Source organism: Phyllobates terribilis, unplaced genomic scaffold (genome assembly GCF_046119375.1).
Source record: "Phyllobates terribilis strain yellow unplaced genomic scaffold, ASM4611937v1 Scaffold_5__5_contigs__length_657084704, whole genome shotgun sequence".
Classification (NCBI taxonomy): domain Eukaryota; kingdom Metazoa; phylum Chordata; class Amphibia; order Anura; family Dendrobatidae; genus Phyllobates; species Phyllobates terribilis.
In genome coordinates, this window is record NW_027362765.1 from 220,273,226 (window position 1) to 220,295,178 (window position 21,953).

Sequence of the window (21,953 nt, forward strand, 5' to 3'; positions counted from 1 at the left end):
CTCTATCTCCTTCTGTCTTCAGATTACAAAGCAAAAACTTGCTGATTCCCTTTTAAGGCAGAAAGACCCACAAACAAGAAACAACTGAAGTCAGATGCAGTAAAGGCCTCGCAAAGCATCACAAAGGAGGAAACCCAACGTTTGGTGATGTCCACGGCTTCAAGACTTTCTGCAGTCACTGCCTGCAAAAGATTCTCTACTAAGTATTAAAAATTAACATTTTATTTATGGTAAAGTTAGTTTGTCCAATTACTTTTGAGTCCCTGAAATGAGGAGGCTTAGAAAAATGGTTGCAATTCCTAAACGTTTCACAAGATATTTTTGTTAAACCTGAAAGTCTACACTTCAATTGCATCTCAGTTGTTTCATTTTAAATCTAAAATAATGGCATGCAGAGCTAAATCACGACATTTCAGTCACTGTCCAAATATTTCTGGACCTAACTGTACATTTATTGCCGAATACACGTCAACACAATGCAACACATCACTCTCCCCATGATCCTAGCAGCTGATATTGGAGTATGTGGCCAGACCTGTCCTCCAATGGAAAAACATTACACATGGGAAATCTGCTTTGCACTTAGGAGGATGGAGATGGACAGATCTTATCACATGCTCCTGAGTCAGCTGCCATTTTGAGGACAGGAGAGCTATGCAATCTGTGAGGATGGCAGTACTAACAAGTGCAATAGGAGAACCTGTAATACATATATATTAGTCAGTGCCACAAAATCAAGTCCCCAATATTTCTGAAGATAAAGTAGACAACTCCTTTAAATGTCAATGTAAGATGACAGTTACCACATTATGTGTAAGAATCAAAGATAACTTTATAAAGTACATACAGCAGGCTCGAGAGCGGGGAGCGGAGCCTCAAACTGTGGCTGGATAAGCTGCAAAGTCTCATGCTTCACATTCAGTTCTTTGTAGGCTCTGCAAAGTCATAATTTTGGAGATCAGAAACCAATGGCTGACAAAATAGGACAGAAGTATAAAAGGAGAACACCATAAACAGCCAGACACATACTTGATAACTCTGGAGAGAGAAGAAGTATCCAGCTGATAGATACTCATGTCAAACAGAGTTGTGAAATCCCGAGGATTTTCATCTCCTTCCTGCAGGCAGACGCGAAGCTGCTGGGATAATTTGTTGGTGTCGGGGATCATAGTGTAGTCTGAAATCTGGAAGATAAGAAGGTTCAGAACGGGAACAGCCAAAACAAGCACCTCAAACGCCAACCGTTTTACTGACAGCCTTATAGGATTAAGCTAATTCTACTACACTCACCTCCGGAGCTTCCGCATCAATTTGGTTGAGCTGGATGTCATTAGTAGTGAGCCACTGCATAAGCACATCCTGTTTATAACAAGCCAGAAAATTTACTGCGTGTGACAGCAAAGTTTGTAACATTTCTACCAATAGCATATCTACGCTGCAGCAATGTTAAATTTAACAAACGCTACATAATAATTTATAGAAAGGACTCCTGTGCATATAGTTTTGATGAATTTATCACAGATATATTAATCACACAGTCTCTGTCATATCTTTAGATATAAGGAAGACTATATGTCATTGAATTATATAGCTCGGTCTCCTTGCGTTTTTTCATTCCTATTCGTACATATATGAGATTGGAGAGGTTTCCTTGTTGCAAGATGTTTTGGTACTGCACTACAAAACCACACAGCTACTGCTGATTTTTCATTGACTGACAGGTCTCTCCCATGTGTGTTCATTGGGAGAGACCTGTCAATCAACTAGAGGGCTGCAGGGAAAAGCTAGCCGGGTGGTGGTGTTGGGGAGGAAGTACCGGACTAATCTCGTCTTTTCCTATGGTCCCTGGTAAACTGTTCAATATATATTTTTTCTGCAGCCAGGCTCTGATTAATGCTGTCTATGGTTTGGGTAGCATGAATCAACTGACAAATACCCTTTAATATTGCTCAAGGAGAGTAATACATTTTCACTCATACATACACAAACTATATACATCCGGAGACAATCACAATGGTAAATCAGCAAAAACTTACCAGAATTTTTGCATTTTCTTCCTTATCCAGGTACTGATCATTGAACATATGACATGATCCCACCACAGCCAGCTTCCCTCCATGTGACTGAAAGAATAGAGGTAAGATAAATCAGCACAAGTCTGTTTAAAGGCCACTTTAAAAGGGGTTGTCCACCCTAGACCCACTGTGGTTTAAGAAAAAAACAACAACATTCTCTTCTTGGACCAGTGACGCTTCTCTGTAAGCTGTACTGTGCCCTCTGCTGGTCTGCTGCCATCAACATCCAGGAGAAGAGTGTCATGTGACCCCTGCAGCCAATCAGTAACCATTGGCTGATGATGGGCTGCAGCCTTCACATCCTATCCAAGAAGAACAGAAGGTGAAGGCTGCAGCTGGCACGGTGCCCTCGTCAGATGTTGATGATAGCAGACCAGGGCCTGGAGTGGGCCACAGTAGTGAGTGCAGAGTACCGGCACTAGTCTGAGAAGTCAGTATTATTAACAGTTTGGATATGAAAACAGATACTTCAAGATCTCACATTATCAGTAAACTCTATAATTGTTCTTTGTATTGTGGAAGGAGACGGGAGGACTTGCACAACATTAATATATTCAAACTCATCCATAGTGACAGATTACAGTCTGTTGCTACGAAACATCCAAAAAATGGTAAAGGCTAAACAGCTAAGAGACAGGGAAATGTTACCTCAATGAATATACATTTTATAACTCCTCTCCCGGAGACTTGTACATGGGCATAAAGTTCTAACTGTGCAAAATGTCATCAGAGCTCCCGCACTGCCCGGGTAATGACTAGGAAACTATGAATGGAAGATCCCAGATACTTCTAAGCATGCACAACCAAAGCCATCACTAATGAATGATTTTTACTCTTCAACTGCGATCAATTTGCTCATTTACATGCGGCACATATCAGAGCAAATGATTGCTATTAATGGTGCTGCGGAGTATGTTGGCGCTATAGAAATAAAAATGTATTTACTATGCAAACCAACAAAAACAAATGTGGGCACAACACTGCAGAGCAATGATAAAACAACATCTCACATTTAGAATAAAATAAGTTAAAGAGTAACCATTGTTTTATTTTGTATTGCATAAATCAATAGTACATGTGAAAATAAGAAGCGTTGTAATATATCTTATCGGAGAAATCTGCTTCTTTCTTCTTCTGAACTGATTTTTCATTCTCAATTCGGGGGAAAAATCTGTAATCAGTGAAGACAGATTTTTATATTACGGAGATAGAATCTTATCAGTGGCAACTGTCTTCTTCTAAGTTGCGGAAAGGGGAGACGAGCTAGAAGCAGAGCCTCTTCGACTTTCCCATCTGCATAGAATCTTACCAATAGTAACTGCCATCTCCTGTCTTCACTGAACACAGATTTTACCCTAGAATTGAGAAATTTGAGATCAGTCCTGGAGGAGAAAAAAGCAGATTTCTCTGATAAGACATATTACAAAGTTTCTTATTTTCACTTGTACTATTAACTTAGGAAACAAAATTTTAAAGTGACAATTACTCTTTAAGTATTTGCAAAGCAACTTAACCATTCCCAAATCTGTCACGATGAACACTGAGTGGAGTGGGCTCAGGAGCAAGCTTTACACATAGCAGGTGCCATTCGTTTTATACAGCCGACACGTATCTCTAACAGCATGCTCCTGGGCTTCATAGAGAATCAGAAATTGACAATAAGTAATAGTGAAGTATGGAAAGTATTGTAGATGTGAAGAAACAATCACAGGTTTAAGTATCCTCATAAACAGTAATGAACTTAAATTTTAATTTTATAAATCAATAGTACACGTGAAAATAAGCAACTTTGTAATATATCTAATCAGAGAAATGTGCTTCTTTCTCCGTCAGCACTGATCATTAATTTTCAAAATTCTTAATTCATGGGTAAAATCTGTATTCAGTGAAGACAGAGTGTTACATTATTGAGATTGGAGATGACAATTGTTGCTGATAAGATTCTCTGCAGAGGGAAGGGGTGATAAGCTAGAGGCAGAGCTTCTCCTCTTATGCACCTAATGCAATTCCATGGGGAAAATGCACATAAAACTCAGCATACCCACAAAAGAAATTGACATGTTGCGTATTTCAAAAATGCACCACAGGTCAGTTTAAACTATGTACTAAAAAAAAGCACAATGGGCGTGATATTCGTAAAAACCCTATCTACTTTTCTGGATCTGCAAGACGCTGCATTTTTTTTAAAAATGTACCAAAACCTCATCATGGTAACTTAAAGTGGATGTCACACGGACAGCCATGTCTCAATCTGCATGTCTGCCCCCTCTTGATGTTTGATTCATCCGTAGGTAGGGAGAGTGAAGCCAGCGCTGAAAGGGCGCAGGTATAGCGTGATATAAAAATGTGACAAAATCCACGGGTGAGCGAGTGCAGAACGGCAGTGGAGGGGAGTGTAAGTGTTGTTATTTTACTGGGGTCAAACATGCTGATTGGGAAGGGGTTGTCAGACTAATCATATTCTTTCAGAATTTTCAGATTACATAGATATCCGGAATGAACATTTTAGTAGAACAAAGAACAACATTTTCAATAGCCATAATCAATATACATTACAAACAGCTACAATCAATTTAACCCGCCAGAATTTCTTCATTGTATCACCTTAGAGTAATAGAATGCCATGACTGGTCTGTTGAGTGGGAAACACACAGAGCCTGTGGACAGGACAGCCACTGCCGGCTTCATAATGTTAAGTGTGGCACCAAATGGATAAACGAATGTCAAACCCCTGTAAGTAAAGGAGAGGAACACAAGTAGAAGATGAATAACTGTTTGAATAGCATTTTATACATGAGAATGGCGGCATGTAATATTTTAGTAAAAAAAGGCAGATTGACGTTTCAGAGTAGACCACGCTGCTGTATAAAGGAAGCAGTTCCAGAGTGGAATAACAATTTCGTAGGCACGTAATCTTTGACACACTATCTAATATAGTTCTTTCAATCAAGGAGATTATATGTTCTCCCCGGGTTCGCGTGGGTTTCCTCCGGATACTCCGGTTTCTTCCCACACTCCAAAGACATACTGATAGGGAATGTAGATTGTGAGCCCCAATGGGGACAGCAATAAAACATCTGTAAAGCGCTGTGAAATGAATGGCATTATATATGCCAGCAAAATATATAAATAAAAAATGTATCATGTTGGACCTGAATCACTAATGCTGCTGGGTCCCTGATGATTTACAGCAGTCTCTTCTAATGTGAGAAAATGCATTGGACAAGTTTTTTTTTCAGGTGTCCTATATGGGCAGTGATGTGTTGAGCATCGGGAACTATCTGTAGATTGTATACTTTCAGGGTTTCTACCTGTTCATTATTCACTGGATATACTTTGGTGAGAATATAGGGTTCATCTTGCTCACAACCGACATTACTGATTCTTTTTTGCGTCGACATTTGCTGTCGGGGAGTCGGGACACAATGCATACATATTGGACGGTCAATTGAGCCTAAAAAAAAATTGTTAGGTTTGGCCAACGTGTATGTGTGTGTATGGGCACCTACAGATGTATCACACATTTTATTTCGCTTCGCTGACACACTACAGTTGCCAACTATTTTGAGTACTTACTGTGAATTGTTCCCTTCTCCCTCATCATCAGCTACTGCTGAGATATTCTTTCCAGCCGCTCTATTAATCTCTCTGCAAAAAAGAAGTGACAAAAAAACACCAGTTATTTATCCTGTAGCAGCATCTGCGGTGTACGTTTATTGTAGACTTCCCATTCACCCAAGGGAGGTAATTTATGGTATATGTCAGGCTCTGGATCTTTTTGTCTATATACAGTAGAACGGAATAAAAAAAAAAAAGTATACCACGCAGTATACAGACAGGTCTCTGTATGATGGATGTCACAGGCGCCGGCTAAACGTCAGGAGTTGTACATCGTTAAAGGATTTGGTCAATACTTTTCCATTGATACGTTGGCCATTTATATCTGATTTCAGGGGGTGCAACACCCGGCACCCCCGCTGATCAGCTGTTATCTGCAGCTGCCAGAAATTCTTGGATGCTGCAGGAAAACAGCAGCTCCATCAAAACTATGGTGCTGTAGAAATGATGGAGCTGCTTTGTTCTGGCAGCATCGGAGAAATTCCGTCTGGCGCCAGTTACAGCTGATCGGCAGAGGGTGCAGAGTGTTGCACCCACACCATCAATGAAATAGTAGTGGCCAAACCCTTTCAGGAAAACACAGTGTGGATCTAGCCTTACGATCTGGCTGAGCTCATAAAATCCAACTGATCAGCCAACTTTCTCTGTAACAGTAAGTTACTACTCTAATGTAACTGCTATTAAGATTACACTTCCCACAGTGCAAAACATCAAGGGAAGCTCTGTGTGGACACTGAATTTCGGATAATTACAGGATTATTCTGAAACTACACTACCGTTCAAAAGTTTGGGGTCACCCAGACAACTTTGTGTTTTCCATGAAAACTTATACTTTTATTTATCACATGAGTTGCAAAATGATTAGAAAATATAGTCCAGACATTGACAAGGTTAGAAATAATGATTTTTATTAGAAAGAATAATTTTCTCCTTCAAACTTTGCTTTCATCAAAGAATGATCCCTTTGCAGCCATTCCAGCATTGCAGACCTTTGGCATTCTAGCTGTTAATTTGCTGAGGTAATCTTGAGAAATTTCCCCCCATGCTTCCTGAAGCCCCTCCCCAAGTTGGATTGGCTTGATGGCACTTTTTGAATACCATAAGGTCAAACTGCTCCCACAACAGCTCAATGGGGTTGAGATCTGGTGACTGCGTTGGCCACTCCATTACAGATAGAATATCAGCTGTCTGCTTCTTCCCTACATAGTTCATGCATAATTTGGAGGTGTGCTTTGGGTCATTGTCCTGTTGTAGGGTGAAATTGGCTCCAATCAAGCGCTGTCCACAGGGTATGGCATAGCGTTGCAAAATGGAGTGATAGCCTTCCTTTTTCAAAATCCCATTTACCTTGTACAAATCTCCCACTTTACAAGCACCAAAGCAACCCCAGACCATCACATTACCTCCACCATGCTTGACAGATGGCGTCAGGCACTCTTCCAGCATCTTTTCAGTTGTTCTGCGTCTCACAAATATTCTTGTGTGTGATCCAAACACCTCAAACTTTGATTGGTCATTCCATAAAACTTTTTTCCAATCTTCCTCTGTCCAATGTCTGTGTTCTTTTGCCCATATTAATCTTTTCCTTTTATTAGCCAGTCTCAGATGTGGCTTTTTCTTTGCCACTTTGCCCTGAGGGCCAGCATCCCGGAGTCGCCTTTTCACTGTAGACGTTGACACTGGCGTTTTGCGTGTACTATTTAATGAAGCTGGCAGTTGAGGAGCTGTGAGGCATCAATTTCTCAAACTAGAGACTCTAATGTACTTGTCTTGTTGCTCAGTTGTGCAGCGGGGCCTCCCACTTCTCTTTCTACTTCGGTTAGAGCCTGTTTGTGCTCTCCTCTGAAGGGAGTAGTACACACCGTCATTTCTAAGAACAAGAATAGACTGTCGAGTTTCACATGAAAGTTCTCTTTTTCTGGCCATTTTGAGAGTTTCATAGAACAAACAAATGTAATGCTCGAGATTCTCAACTAGCTCAAAGGAATGTCAATTTTATAGCTTCTGAAATCAGCCCAAACCGTTTTCAGCTGGGCTAACATACTTGTGCAAAGGTTTTCTAGGGTTTTCTAAACATCCATTAGCCTTCTTACACAGTTAGCAAACACAATGTACCATTAAAACACTGGAGTGGTGGTTATTGGATATCTATACACCTATGTAGATATTGCAATAAAAACAAGACGTTTGCAGCTAGAATAGTCGTTTACCACATTAACAATGTATAGAGTGTATTTCTGATTCATTTAATGTTAGCTTCACTGAAAAAAAATGTGCTTTTCTTTAAAAAATAATGACATTTCTAAATGGCCCCAAACTTTTGAACGGTAGTGTATATTACAAGCTTCTGTATATAGAGGAGGGGGGAGTAGTTCTACCTATGACTCCTCCGTTCTCCTCCCCCACTCCTATCTACATAGAATCTTAGCAGTAGCAGCCATCTCCTATCTCAGTAAAGGGAAAGTCTGTCTTCACCGACTTTACTAGGAAATTGAGAATTTTGATTTATGAAATAAAAATTAAAACAACGGTTATGCTTTAAATTTATAGGTGCCTTTGGCCAGTATATGAGCATTCTTGTTAGGCCACGGCCCCACTGTCAGTATTTGGTCAGTATTTTTTCTCAGGAGTGGGAGCCAAAACCAGGAGTGGGTGATAAATGCAGAATTGGTGACTTGTGTCTATTATACCTTTTCTCTGATTGTTCCACTCCTGGTTTTGGCTCCCACTCTTGAGAAAAAAATACTGACTGAATACTGACCAAATACTGATAGTGGGTCGTGGCCTTCTTGGACATGTCTAGGAAAATCTTTTCAATGTGACCTGCAATCAGGATATGAAAGCCTTTGTAATGAAAAAAGTAGGGAAACTGAAGATCAGAGACACTAAATTAAACTATCATTCCCCATAATGGCCACATGTTACATTTTGCAAAAGTTTTACTTAAAAAAACTGAGCACATTTAGAAACTAAATACATGTACCACAGTGCCATAAAACAGGTTTTCCATTTATATACATACAAGTATACTCCTCTACACTTAAATTGCAACCTCAAGAAGGACAAGTCTTGGATTTATGGAAGTCACAGGATGGATAGACATGTTAATAATATGAAAATGGTGCAAAAAAAAAAATTCACGCACTTACACGCCTTAGCTGCTATCACTGAGGTTATTAATGGCTGACTTAAGAATGTTCTGCATCGCTGAATGCACTTGGGTCAGCAAATTATCAAGATCCGATGCTGGCAGCTCCCTTTGCAATTACTGAACAATGACATCCCAGTTGTGCTCAGATGAGATGGTAGACAAGTTCAGAGACGCCTCAGGCCATGGTAGTACGTTTAGGCCATGTAGGTTCCTTACAGTAACATGAGCAACATGCGGCCTGGAGTTGTCATCTTTAAAAATGGCTCCTGGGACACTTTGGAGAAATAGTCATACTACTAGTTCCACGATTTATCCATTCTGTATTGCAAGTAAAATTGGATGTTGCATACCAAGTGTAAGGTGTCAGCGTCAACACAAACCATCAAAAGACAATTGCACAACATTAAGCTGCAAGTCAGACGTCCAGCTACAGGTGTTCCACTGACCTCATGCCTCTGCTTTCAAAGGCTATCACTGTGCAAAGCAAGACAGCAATGAAGGCTGGGATGAAGGTCTATCCTCTTTAGTGACGAGTCCCACTTTTGTCTTAAGTGCAATGATAGCTGAAAATTGGTCCGGAGACCATGTGGGGAACGCTACTAAGAGGGCTTCACAAGGGAACATCACACTTCTGGGAATATTGTGTGTGGTAGCATAATGTACAGTAGCTAGACCCCTTTTTCTTTATTCTTTTAACATTGATTTGGTCATGGAAACAGTGATACACCCATATCTTTAAAGGAGCCATTTTTCAACATGACAACTGTGAGAAGCCTGTCTGGCCTAAACATGCTACTGTGGCCTGCAGCGTCTCCGGACTTGTCTCTCATCTCATCCCAGCACCTCTGAGATGTCATTGGTCGGCAACTACAAATGAAGCTGCCAGAAGCGGATCTTGATGGATTAACATGCCCAAGTGCATTCAGTGTGGCTGAACATTCCTCAGACATTCATTAATAGCTGCAAAGGTGTGTAAGTGCATGTATTTCTGTGTGTGACAACGCATACTTCATACGCAATAAATGAAGAGGTTTTGAAAATGTTGTTTCAATTTTGTCATCAATGCACATAAATTAATGTGTTTATTCATCCTCTTGTTTATATAATTCCACAACTTTTCCTTCCTGGGGTTGCAATTTAACATGTTAATTTGTATACAAATCCTTACCATAAAAAGTAATGAACTTCCTAAAGAGGGAATCCTGACCATTTCATTTCAATCATAAGCCAATAAAGTTCAATGCAATCGACATGAAATAGTCTTCAGTGTTCCATAGTGATTGAAATTCATGATGCCAGTGTGAATTTACATGAGGTTGGTACATTATCCAAACAAGCGATTGAACCTTCTCTAACAAGGTCATTGTGTTGTGTCTATCACTCTGTATTTATTTAGCACATTGTATATATTAATATATTAATTTATTGTTTATCCAAGATATGGCAGATGCAATAAGGGATATATAAGCATCCAACATTTCAAGAAGAAATTTCTCGTAAAGGTGCATTCATTCTTCGGGTGGTGTAGAAATATATGGATTATTCACATGAAGCCTTAAACCTTGTAGGTAATGCCTTAAATACACAATCAAGGGTCATATCACAAATGACTAATCTTCCTTTATCAAACTCAGTTGGCAGAATATTAAACTCTAACAAACTCCCTTCTATTTTTGCTGATTGCAGCTAAGTGGACTTACCGATTCAATACTCCATTGGAAATAAGCGCCTCCTTGGGGTGGAAGTATTTGTAGTAAACATTTCTCACAACAGCATCTTCAAAGGAAGTAATATTTTGTTAGTGAATAGATTCTTCATCATTCGCCAAAATCATAGCAAAAATCACAATCATGAATCTGTAGAAGCAAAAAACACTGCACAGCTGTTTAAAGTGGTGCACGAGTAGGGGCCGAACCCATACTATATTGAAAATAACCTCGGCACTCAATGGATATGAAAGAATATGATATTTTATTATAATATGCAGTCCAAATTAAACGTTTCGGTCCACATTGACCTCTACTAGCGGGGGATACCGCGTAGTCCAGGCCATACACAAGTCACCGCTCAGATAGCCTTAGAGACTCATTGTCCGGGCCGTTCAGCCACGCACACTTTCACTGGCAGTCTGCAATACTGATGAAGGTCAATATCATATTCTTTCATATCCATTGATTGCCGAGGTTATTTTCAACATCAATCATGAATCTGTAGTCAGCCAAACTACTAATAGGGGTCAGGTAGGTATTTCTCTCTTGTAGGGCAAATCAGCTATTCCGAAACACTAAGGGTCAGCGACCTGCGTCTCTTGAGAAACTACAACTCCTAGCATGCCCTGACAGATTCACAACAGCTGGAGTGCTGCAGGTTGCGCTCATATACTATATAAAGTAACATTTGTTATTTTGTTTAAAGAAATGTATCAGACAGAGAATGAGAAGGTAATATAAGTATTAGGCTATGTGCCTACGATGCAGAAATGCTCCGGATTTTTTCTGAGCGTTTCTGCATCTCGCTGGCAGAAAAAACGCATGTGGATTGTACATGTGGGTTGTACATGCGTTTTTCCTGTCAGGGACAAGCGGAAGAGAAGGGTTTTGATCATGAGATTTCGCATGCGGGTTGACAAGAGCTTTCCAAGCGATTTTAGCATCACTTGGAAAGTGCTTGACAACTTGGTCACACTATATAAATCCATGCAACCGGCATGGATTTTATATAGTGTGACCAAGTTAGCTTAAAAAAAAAAAAAAGAATAAAAATGGTAAAAAACAAAACAAAAAAAAACAAAACATATACTCACCTTCCGATGGCCCCCGCTCTCCTTCTCCGGTGCGTCCGGTCTTCCCGGTGTCTCGCGGTCATGTAAAAAGACCTTCCATAACATCCTTTAGTAATGTGACAGGTCACGCGACCGCCGACATCAGCGGTCACGTGACTCATCAAATGACTAAACGACGTCATGGCAGGTCCTTTTAAACCATCGAGAGCTGCCGGCAAGCCAGGACGCATCACTATGGAGACCGGGGGCCATCAGAAGTTGAGTATAATGTATATTTTTTATTTTAATTCTTTTTTTTTTTTTTTTTTTTTTTTTTTTAACAGGTACTATGGTACCCGGGTCTGGAGGAGAGTCTCCTCTTCTCCAGACCCAGGTACCATCCGCACATTGAATCGCTTAATATCTGCATGCACACATGTAGTCTTGCGGATATTAAGTGATTCAATGGAAGTCAATGGCGGCGAAAACTCAGCGATTACGCAAAATAATTGGTAATGCTTCGGATTTTTCCACAATGATAATCCACAGCGGAAATTTCCGCAGAATGTGCACAGCACATGCGGATTATCATTGGGGGACATGGCAGACCTTCTACCAAGCGTTTTTTAAGCGTTTCTGCAGCGGAATTGCCGCTGCGGAAATGCTTAAAAAAAGCATAGTGGGCACACAGCCTTATTGGGTTTCATTAAATCCATGTTTAATAAATATAGATTGTTATTTGTAAGTCTGATGCATCTCTTTGTAAGTGACCAGAGATCAGAATGTGCACAGACTCTGAAAGATCGTATGTGACAAAATTCAGTCTGCAGTCCTGATGATACCAATCCTTATAGCCACAGTTCTTTAAGTCAGTAACCAGGACCTTGTTCTAAAAAAATAGACAAAAGAAAAATACCAGTGCACCTAGGGCATTACCCAACAACAACACACACATATCAGTTGTTAGCGGAATAGCAGAACTACTAATATGATGGTGTAATGCTAGATGCGCGACAACCCGGAGAGCAGATGCGGGATGCAGCAGCCTGGAGTCTCACCAGACTTCTGATGGAACGGCAGGCAACATGCAAGGAACAAACAATCACCTTGACTGGTGCTGCTATCCTAAATGTAAAAAATGCCAATAAAGTAAAACGATAGAGTGAAGGATTCCTACATTGTGCTTGCGACGTATTTCAGAGTGGGTCCAACTCCTTTGTCATGCTTGCATCACAACCACAATAAAGGAGTTCTACGCTTTAGCACTATGCTATAGCTGCATTTTCTATATTTGGGGAAGCAGCATCCCTCGATCAAAGTGGTGGTTTGTCCCTTTGCAAGTAACCAGGACCAATCTGAGACACAAAACATTTTAGAGTGTGACAACCTATATATAGTCCAAGAAAATCCCTTTAATAAGTTCCCCTTAAACACCAAAGCAAAAATAACCACAGATCCCATGGATAACTAGAATTAATATTTAAATATCAAAATCAGGACAAAAAAAGTATAGACATAATAAATACTATGTGTAATACAACTATAGAAGTATTAAAAAAAGGCAGTGGATCCTTACCAGTGTTTACCATTATCCCATACTCCTCAAGCAGAAAGTTGATGTTGGTATCGTATTTGGTCTCTCCTCCCTCTCCCAGCATCACCAGGATGTCACCACCTTTCTCCAAAAACAGCTTCAGTGCTTCAAACTGTGAAGTTGGATGAAACGGAAAAGACAATGCTAAATGTCCAAGCTAAAGCTAATGTGCTGAGAGATGTTTAGGAAAACAATCTGCCTCACTACTATTGTTCTGAATGGGTTTTTAAGAGCCAGAATGTGCACATTCTGGCTCTTAAAAACTAGTTGGCATGTAAATGCTAATATGAGTGGTCACATGACAACTGCTAGAACTAGCAAGTAGAGCGGAAAACAGAGTGAGCGTATTACAGAGCGGAATCTTAACAGTGAGGATATTACAAAGCGCAATCCTAACCATGAGACTATTACAGAGCGGAATGCTAAGAGTGAGGATATTACAGAGCGTAATCCTAAGGGTGAGTATATTACAGAGCGGAACACTAAGAGTGAGGATATTACAGAGCAGAATCCTAAGAGTGAGGATATTACAGAGCGGAATCCTAACAGTGAGGATATTACAGAGCGGAATCCTAACAGTGAGGATATTACAGAGCGGAATCCTAACAGTGAGGATATTACAGAGCGGAATCCTAACAGTGAGGATATTACAGAGCGGAATCCTAACAGTGAGGATATTAGAGAGCGGAATCCTAACAGTGAGGATATTAGAGAGCGGAATCCTAACAGTGAGGATATTACAGAGCGGAATGCTAAGCGTGAGGCTATTACAGAGCGAAATCCTAACAGTGAGGATATTACAGAGCAGAATCCTAACAGTGAGGATATTACAGAGCAGAATCCTAACAGTGACGATATTACAAAGCGGAATCCTAAGAGTGAGGATATTGTAGAGCAAAATCCTAAAAGTGAGTGAATTACAGAGCGAAGTCCTAAGAGTGAAGATATTATAGAGCAGAATCCTAACAGTGAGGAAACTACATACTTATAATGATTCAGCATTATACAGTCATTGATAAATTTGCTGCCTGTCCCAAAAAACCCTTTTATGTGGAATTTTTCTTCGCTAATGATAAACTGATTTGTACTTAGTGTATAGGCATGTTTCTATAAAGCTTACCTCAGCCGCTGTAAATTTCTCCCTGGGTCCAGCAGTGATCCAGAGCTTCACACCTGACAACTTCTCAGGCGTAATATCTTCTTTCAAACTAAAAAGAAATGAAAAAGCTGCTAAAGAAGACCCATACACTAGGGATCGGAGAAATAAGCTGTGCTTCTACATATGACATATAATGTCGTGCATTACAGATTTTGGATAGCATGAGGTCACCAATACAAACAAAATATATTTTATAAATTGTCCTGTGGAATTAATACTTATTGAGTCCATAGATTATGCCATCAATATGTTATCGATGCAGATCCTACTGAATGAAGGAAAAAGAGGCTACTCAGCTTAATGAACCACTGCTATCTCTTTAGCTTTTACCAAACACAGAGTCACCATCACCCTTGAGCTGATGTCTGGTATTGAAGCTTTGCCTCATTTACAGGGAACCAGTTCCGATAAATATGCAGTCCAATCTGCAGGCACTATGTTATAGAGCAGGGGGAGTGGAGTGAAAAATCAGTATAACTTATGTTTCCATCATGTAATCCTTATCTCTTTCTGAAATTTTTGGTAATGAAAACAAAAGTTAGGGCTCGCTCATATGAGCATATAACTCGAATTGGTGCTATCCAATGTTTTATCGGGTAGCAGTCGGACCAATGTTATACTATGGGGGAGTGCAGATTTGCATTTTTTTCTACAGACTGAATTGGTCTGTTGAAAAAAAAAAGTAGCAAGCTGCGAGTGACTCCGCAAATTGGATCACGCACACCCATTCAAGTCTATGGATGAGAGTAAAACAATTAACGTGTTGTGAGATAGGGCCATTATGAATTGCCCAGAATGTGCTTAGAAGCATACTGAACCACTGGACTGCATTGTACTCACAGCCACGGCTGTGGTTACCATGCAAAATAAAAGTGTGGATAGAGTCAAGTTATTTGACCAAGCCAGTTTAGGAAAACCTGTCTTTGACTTTTATTTTTGGAGAGATCTGCATGATGGTAGTGGGACGGATCTCTCCCTCCAATCCGGGTCTTACAAGTGGCTTATGGCCACGAATTTCATTTAAACCTACAGATAAGGTTTGGGTGTGTCAGTTTGTGTTTGGATTTCACATGTAGCAGAGCTGAAGGTGGACTTATACCTTGCTATGTGAAGCTAACACAGACTAGAGCCATCGACGTGGACGAACGCGTTAGCACCCGAGAACCATATGGGGGTGCAACTTTATTTAAGTGTTCCCGACTGCAATCTGGAGGTGAGCAATTTCATGTCTGCAATATCTGGACAATAAAGGACGTTTTACTTAATTTGCCTGGGTCACTGTCTCACTAAATTCACTTGCGGAAACGCCGCTGCCTTACAATGTATACAGACAATGGAGAAGATAGAGAAATTAAGTTCTCCATCTTCTCCACACCTGTGATACAATTCTCTCATGCAAGAGAATTAGATCACAGTAAACGGACACTCGGATCAAACTCAGATCAGCGTTTGAGCCAAGTGTCATTACCATAACAGATCCAATTCTCTCGGAAGAGAAAATAATCGCTTGTGTGGGTGAGCCCTAATACTGAATCTTTTCTCACAAAACTATATATTAATTTACTCAACCCCCCTGCTCCATAACATGATGCCTTCAGATTGTACTGCATATTCACTGTGACAGGTTCCCTCTAAGTGAATGTAGTGGAGTTACACTTGAGAACAATACAATACAGCAGCACCCAAGGTGTGGGAACCAATATTTGGAACTGCACATATTGATCCCATATACTAACAGTATTCTATAAATCACTATTTATATTGAACTCTCTATTTAGGCATATGAATGTCATTGATGTAGATACATTGCCAAAGGAACGACACCTTTTTTGGGGAATACGCCATTGCCGTGTGTTATCTTGTTGTCCTTCATTTGCCACACAAAACTATATTTCCCTGCTGTACTCACAGCAATCAATAGATCACCTGGACTGATGATTCTAACTCTAGCCCCTTAAGGACGGAGCCAATTATGTCCTTAATGACCAGGCCAAATTTTACAATTCTGACCAGTGTCACTTTATGAGGTAATAACTCTGGAACGCTTCAACAGATCCCACTGATTCGGAGATTGTATTTTCGTGACATATTATACTTCATGATGGTGGTAAAATTTCTTCAATAAGACTTGCGTTTACCTGTGAAAAAAACGGAAATTTGGCAAAAATTTAGCAATTTTCAAACTTTGAATTTTCATGCCCTTAAATCAGAGAGATGTGTCACACAAAATAGTTAATAAATAACATTTCCCACATGTCTACTTTATATCAGAACAATTTTGGAACCCCAACTTTTTTTTTGTTCGGAAGTTATAAGGGTTAAAAGTTGACCAGCGATTTCATATTTTTCCAACAAAATTTACAAAACCATTTTTTAGGGACCACATCACATTTGAAGTCACTTTGAGGGGTCTTTATGACAGAAAATACCAAAAAGTGACACCATTCTAAAAACTGCACCGCTCAGTGTGCTCAAAACCACATTCAAGAAGTTTATTAACCCTTCACGTGCTTCACAGGAACTGACGCAATGAGGAAGAAAAAAATTAACATTTAACTTTTTTTCACAAAATGTTTACTTCAGACCCAATTTTTCATAAAGGTAACGAGAGAAAATGGACCACAAAATTTGTTGTGCAATTTCTCCTGACAGATACCCCATATGTGGCGGAAAATCACTGTTTGGGCGCACAGAAGGGTTTGAAAGGGAAATAGCGCCATTTGACTTTTTGAATGTAAATTTTGCTTGAATAATTAGCGGACGCCTTGTCGTGTTTGGGGAGCCCCTGATGTGCCTAAACAGTGGAAACTCCCCACAAGTGACACCCTTTTGGAAACTAGACCCCTTAGGGAACTTATCTAGATGTGTGGTGAGTACCATGAACCTCCAGGTGCTTCACAGAATTTTATAACGTAGAGCCGTGCAAAATTAAGAAATCCAATTTTTTTTTGACAAAAATGTACTTTTAGCCCCAATTTTTTTCTTTTCACAAGGATAACAGGAAAAAATGGACCCCAAAATTTGTTATGCAATTGCTCCTGAGTACGGACATAACCCATCTGTAGGGGAAAACTATTGTTTGGGCGCACGGCACGGCTTTGAAAGGAAGGAGTGAAGGTTTAAAAGCACACTTTGATGGAATGGTCTGCGGGTGTCATGTCGCGTTTTGAGAGCCCTTGATGTGCCTAAACAGTGGAAAACCCTGACAAGTTACCCCATTTTGGAAACTACACCCCTCAAGGATTTTATCCAGGAGTATAGTGAGCAATTTGAACCCACAGGTACTACACAGAATTTGATAACACTAGCTGGTCATACTGAAAATTTTAATTTATTTCACAAAAATGTAGTTTCAGCACCAAATTTGTAATTTTTGCAATGGATAATAGAAGAAAACGGACCCCATAATTTGTTATGCTATTTCTCCCGAACGCGATGATGCCCCATATGCCGTCAGAAATTACTGTTAGGCCACACGTCAGGGCTGAGAAGGAAGGAGCACTATTTGGCTTTTGGAGCATAGATTTTGGTAGAATAGTTTGTGGGTGACATTTGCGGAGCCCCTAAGGTGCCAGAAAAGCAGAAAAACCCTAATGGTGACCCCATTGTAGAAATTACACATCTCAATGAATTCATCTACTGCAGCAGTGACCATTATGTAGCATCCACGCCAGGCTTTATTCTGGAGAATTCCAATTATGCCAGTTTATTGCCCATACATTGTGCCCCCATAAAGTGTAGTGCCCCATATATTGTAGAACCCCCATACATTTCTCCTGGTGGCACACACCCCGTAAATTGTTAAGTGCTCTCCCCGCTACAATAATGCCAAACATGAGGCTGCTTACTGCGGTTTAGGCACAGTGGGGCTCAGAAGGAGGGGGGTGCATTTGGATTTGGGTGCGCAGAATTCACTAGATTTTATTTGAGGGGACAGGAGCCATGTCGCTTTTCCAGAGTCTTTGTTCTACCAGTAAGGTGAGACCCCCCCATAGTCCGAGGGACAGATGACGGACCTGAGAGAGGGCTGGTTTTGTGTGGGATAAATTAGGGGTTTTATTGGTAACATTTTGGGGTACATAATTTTTGATTGCTTCCAGAATAAGAATGGATCGCCAGTCTACGGTGAGCACTTACGACAGGGTTTCCGTGTAAATCCCACAAAAATGTTATTCAGACGAAACCCCCAAAGAAACCACCCACAACAAAGAGGCAGATGGAGACACTTTGGAGTCCATTTGACGCCGGCTCTAGTGGTCTCCATCTTTTTAGGCATGCACAGATCTGTGGTCGTTCACACTTGTGCGCTAAAAAAAAGCCTAAAATGATGGTACGCCGCCGGAACAGAGACCAGTCCAAAGGGACTCCATCGGCCTCATAAATGAGTGGCTCCATCTGGGTTTTTTGTCTGAATTGTGGTTTTGGTGAATTTACACAGAAACGCCGACATAAGCGCTCAGCGGAGAGCGCAGGATAAATGTGAACAGAGCCTTATTCCTTTTTTTTCGGAGGCAGAATGAAGAAATAGACAGCAGTACTAGAATAGTTTTTATTTTTGCACTGTTCACAGTGTGGTATAACTGATAAGGCGGATTTACAGCGATACCAGATTTATATGTTTTTTTTTAGGTTTTGCTGCCATCACACAGTAAAAATGCTTTTTTTTTTATAAAGAGCTGTAACTTTTTTTATTTTTTGGTGAACAGTGCAGTATGCGGGCTTATTTTTTGCGGGACAAGTTGCAGATTTTTTTGGTACCACTTTGGGGCACATAGTAAGTTTTGATCGCTTTTTATTCAGATTTTTCAGACACAGAATGAACAAAAAACAGCAGTTCAGTTATTGTTTTTATTTTTGCGCCGTTCGCCAAAAATGATAAGACTGATTTGTCCGCCGGGTCGGTACGATTACAGCGATACCAAATTTATATATTTTTTTTATGTTTTGCTATTTATACAGACTAAAAACTGTATTTTACAAAAAAGAACTTTATTTTGCATCGTCGCATTCGGAGAGCTGTAACTTTTTCATTTTTTTGCCGAATGAGCCATATTAGGGCTTTGCGGGACGGTTTGGCTAAATAACGCAACAGTTTTATAGAGCAGGTCGTTCTGAACGTGGTGATACCAATTAGGTGTAAGTTTTTTTTGTTTATTTTTGTTTTATCACAAACGCTGAGTTTTGAGCGGTGAAATGGATTTTAGTGATTTGTGTGCACTTTTTTGTGCATTTTTTTTACATATTTAATTACACTTTTTTTTTTTACTTTTTGGGTGTGGGACATGTGTAATTCTCACTTTGATTGCTGGTCTCATACACTGCAGTACTCCTGTACTGAAGTGCATGAGACCTGTCAGTGAGTTTCTGAACTCACTCACTCTGCCTGTGAGATCCAGCTTATTGCTGAATCTCACAGGCCCTGGGATCATCACATGATCTCAGGGTACCATGGTAACCATCAAGACCCACGATTCTCATCGCGGGGGTCCGATGGTTACTAAGGGGGTCGCAAGAAGTAAGTAAACAACTTAAATACCACTGTCACTATTGACAGCGGTATTTAAGGGGTTAATCGGCTCCGACCGGCATAGAGACTAGCCGGGGCCGATACTGCAGGGTGTCAGCTGTCACTGACATCCGCAGAAATCGCCGCTGCTAGTCGGCGCTATTCACTTATTTTGCAGAGCCGCTTTTTAACGGCGCTGTTGAATAAGTATCCTTAATGACCGCGGTAAAACTGCATTACAGCTGTCGTTAAGGGGCTAGATTTAATAGCCCATTTAAAATGATATGTCTTGGAACTAAATTATCTTGAAATACTTCACCTTTGTATTTTCCAGTGGGCCCGGAGTCTTTTCTGTAGAGTCTTGTACCCTCCACTCTCGTTCTTTGACACATTAAACAAGATGGTGGTACGATTCTCCTGATCAGATGCAACCTAAGAACAAAAGATAAAAAGTGAATAATTAAAAGTAATACAAACTAGGCAGATTTAATAGACCACATAATAGGAAACAAATAGAACTTTTATAGCAAATTACTGAATTAAAAACAGAATAGTTATCTCAGGCAGCTAAGATTGATATTATACTTTATTAAATGATCTAATAGCAATATGGCTAAAAATACACACAATTCACTCATAAGGGCACATGTACATGTGTTACACGCACACTGCTAGGTTCAGATAGGAGTGAGACAGGTTAGATGAATTCTTTGGAAACCTGGGGGAACCGTTACTCAGGGCGACCACAGACCATGTGCTGCAGCTTCTCTCAGGCACACAGGGGTTTTGACCCTCAGGCACAGACATGTAGGTTGTTTCACTTTCTGACCAGACACACTTGAAAAGAGTCTTCATAAACGGTAGACAGTAGCATTTAATAAGAAGCCGCACGGCCAGTGCAAGTTAAGTCTTATGAGCAACAGGCTCCAGTGACAAACAATACAGTTTCCTTAGCAGCACAGCAGTTCACAGTCTTCGCAGTAGTACAGGACAGTTCTAATGCAAAGGCACATTAATGAACACAGCATTCTTTACAGCACAGTGAGATTGAGGATGAGGTTTGCTGAGGGAGATGATCCCTGTGACACCATTTCTTCCAGTCCTTATCTTTCTGCCTGACAATACTCTGCACTGCTAGTTCAGGAACTCTACCTGACCTGTGCTTAGCTTCACTCCTGACTTGAATCCTTTTCACTTGCAGGGGCGCTTCTGTGAGATACAGAACACACACACCACCTTTCTCTTTGGCTCCAGCCAGACAGTAAACAACTTTCTCACAATCCCCCTGGGGCTCTGCTAAAACACTCCCCTTCTCCTGTGGCTGTGTTAACCCCTCTAGTTGCTGGATGCTTTTAAAGCACCAGCACTACTTCTGCATGTCACACATGGCCACATTGCAACTCCATGTATGAGGTCAAAATAGGAAAGGGCATCTGTCACAAGTTTTTACACACACACATTTAATGTATGTACGTATCTATCTATCTATCTATCTATCTATCTATCTATCTATCTATATATATATATATATATACACACATACACACACATACACACACACACTGCTCCTTTGAGTACTCCCGTTATTATTTTTAGTTAGTGATAATTTTTATGGTCTTTACCAAGGGATGGTGGCTCACAGGACTCTCTTTAAGCTGCTCTGCATTATTACCCTGTGAACCACTCCCCCTAGTTCAGGGATGTCAAACTTAAACCCACAGAGGGCCAAAATTAAAAACTTGGACAAAGTCGCAGACCAACCAGTATACAGTGTAATGGGCCCCACATAGTCCTCCATACAGAATAATGGGCCCCACATAGTCCTCCATACAGAATAATGGGCCCCACATAGTCCTCCATACAGTAGAGTGGGCCCCACATAGTCCTCCATACAGTAGAGTGGGCCCCACATAGTCCTCCATACAGTAGAGTGGGCCCCACATAGTCCTCCATACAGTAGAGTGGGCCCCACATAGGTCCTCCATACAGTAGAGTGGGCCCCACATAGGTCCTCCATACAGTAGAGTGGGCCCCACATAGGTCCTCCATACAGTATAGTGGGTCCCACATAGTCCTCCATACAGTATAG

At 40.6% G+C, this 21,953-nt stretch overlaps 1 protein-coding gene across 1 annotated transcript in view; it reads right to left on the bottom strand.

The window, feature by feature from the left end:
• The window catches only part of IFT52 (intraflagellar transport 52), a 48,323-nt gene that overhangs the window by 22,247 nt on the left and 4,123 nt on the right, over window positions 1-21,953 (bottom strand). The window contains exons 2-11 of the mRNA XM_073681164.1: window positions 20,184-20,296; window positions 14,320-14,407; window positions 13,182-13,311; window positions 10,545-10,620; window positions 5,652-5,723; window positions 4,680-4,806; window positions 2,037-2,123; window positions 1,291-1,359; window positions 1,030-1,184; window positions 848-935 (exon numbers count right to left, since the gene is read on the bottom strand). Of these exons, the coding sequence (XP_073537265.1) occupies window positions 848-935; window positions 1,030-1,184; window positions 1,291-1,359; window positions 2,037-2,123; window positions 4,680-4,806; window positions 5,652-5,723; window positions 10,545-10,620; window positions 13,182-13,311; window positions 14,320-14,407; window positions 20,184-20,296 (1,005 nt within the window). The remainder of the gene's footprint in view (window positions 1-847; window positions 936-1,029; window positions 1,185-1,290; window positions 1,360-2,036; window positions 2,124-4,679; window positions 4,807-5,651; window positions 5,724-10,544; window positions 10,621-13,181; window positions 13,312-14,319; window positions 14,408-20,183; window positions 20,297-21,953) is intronic.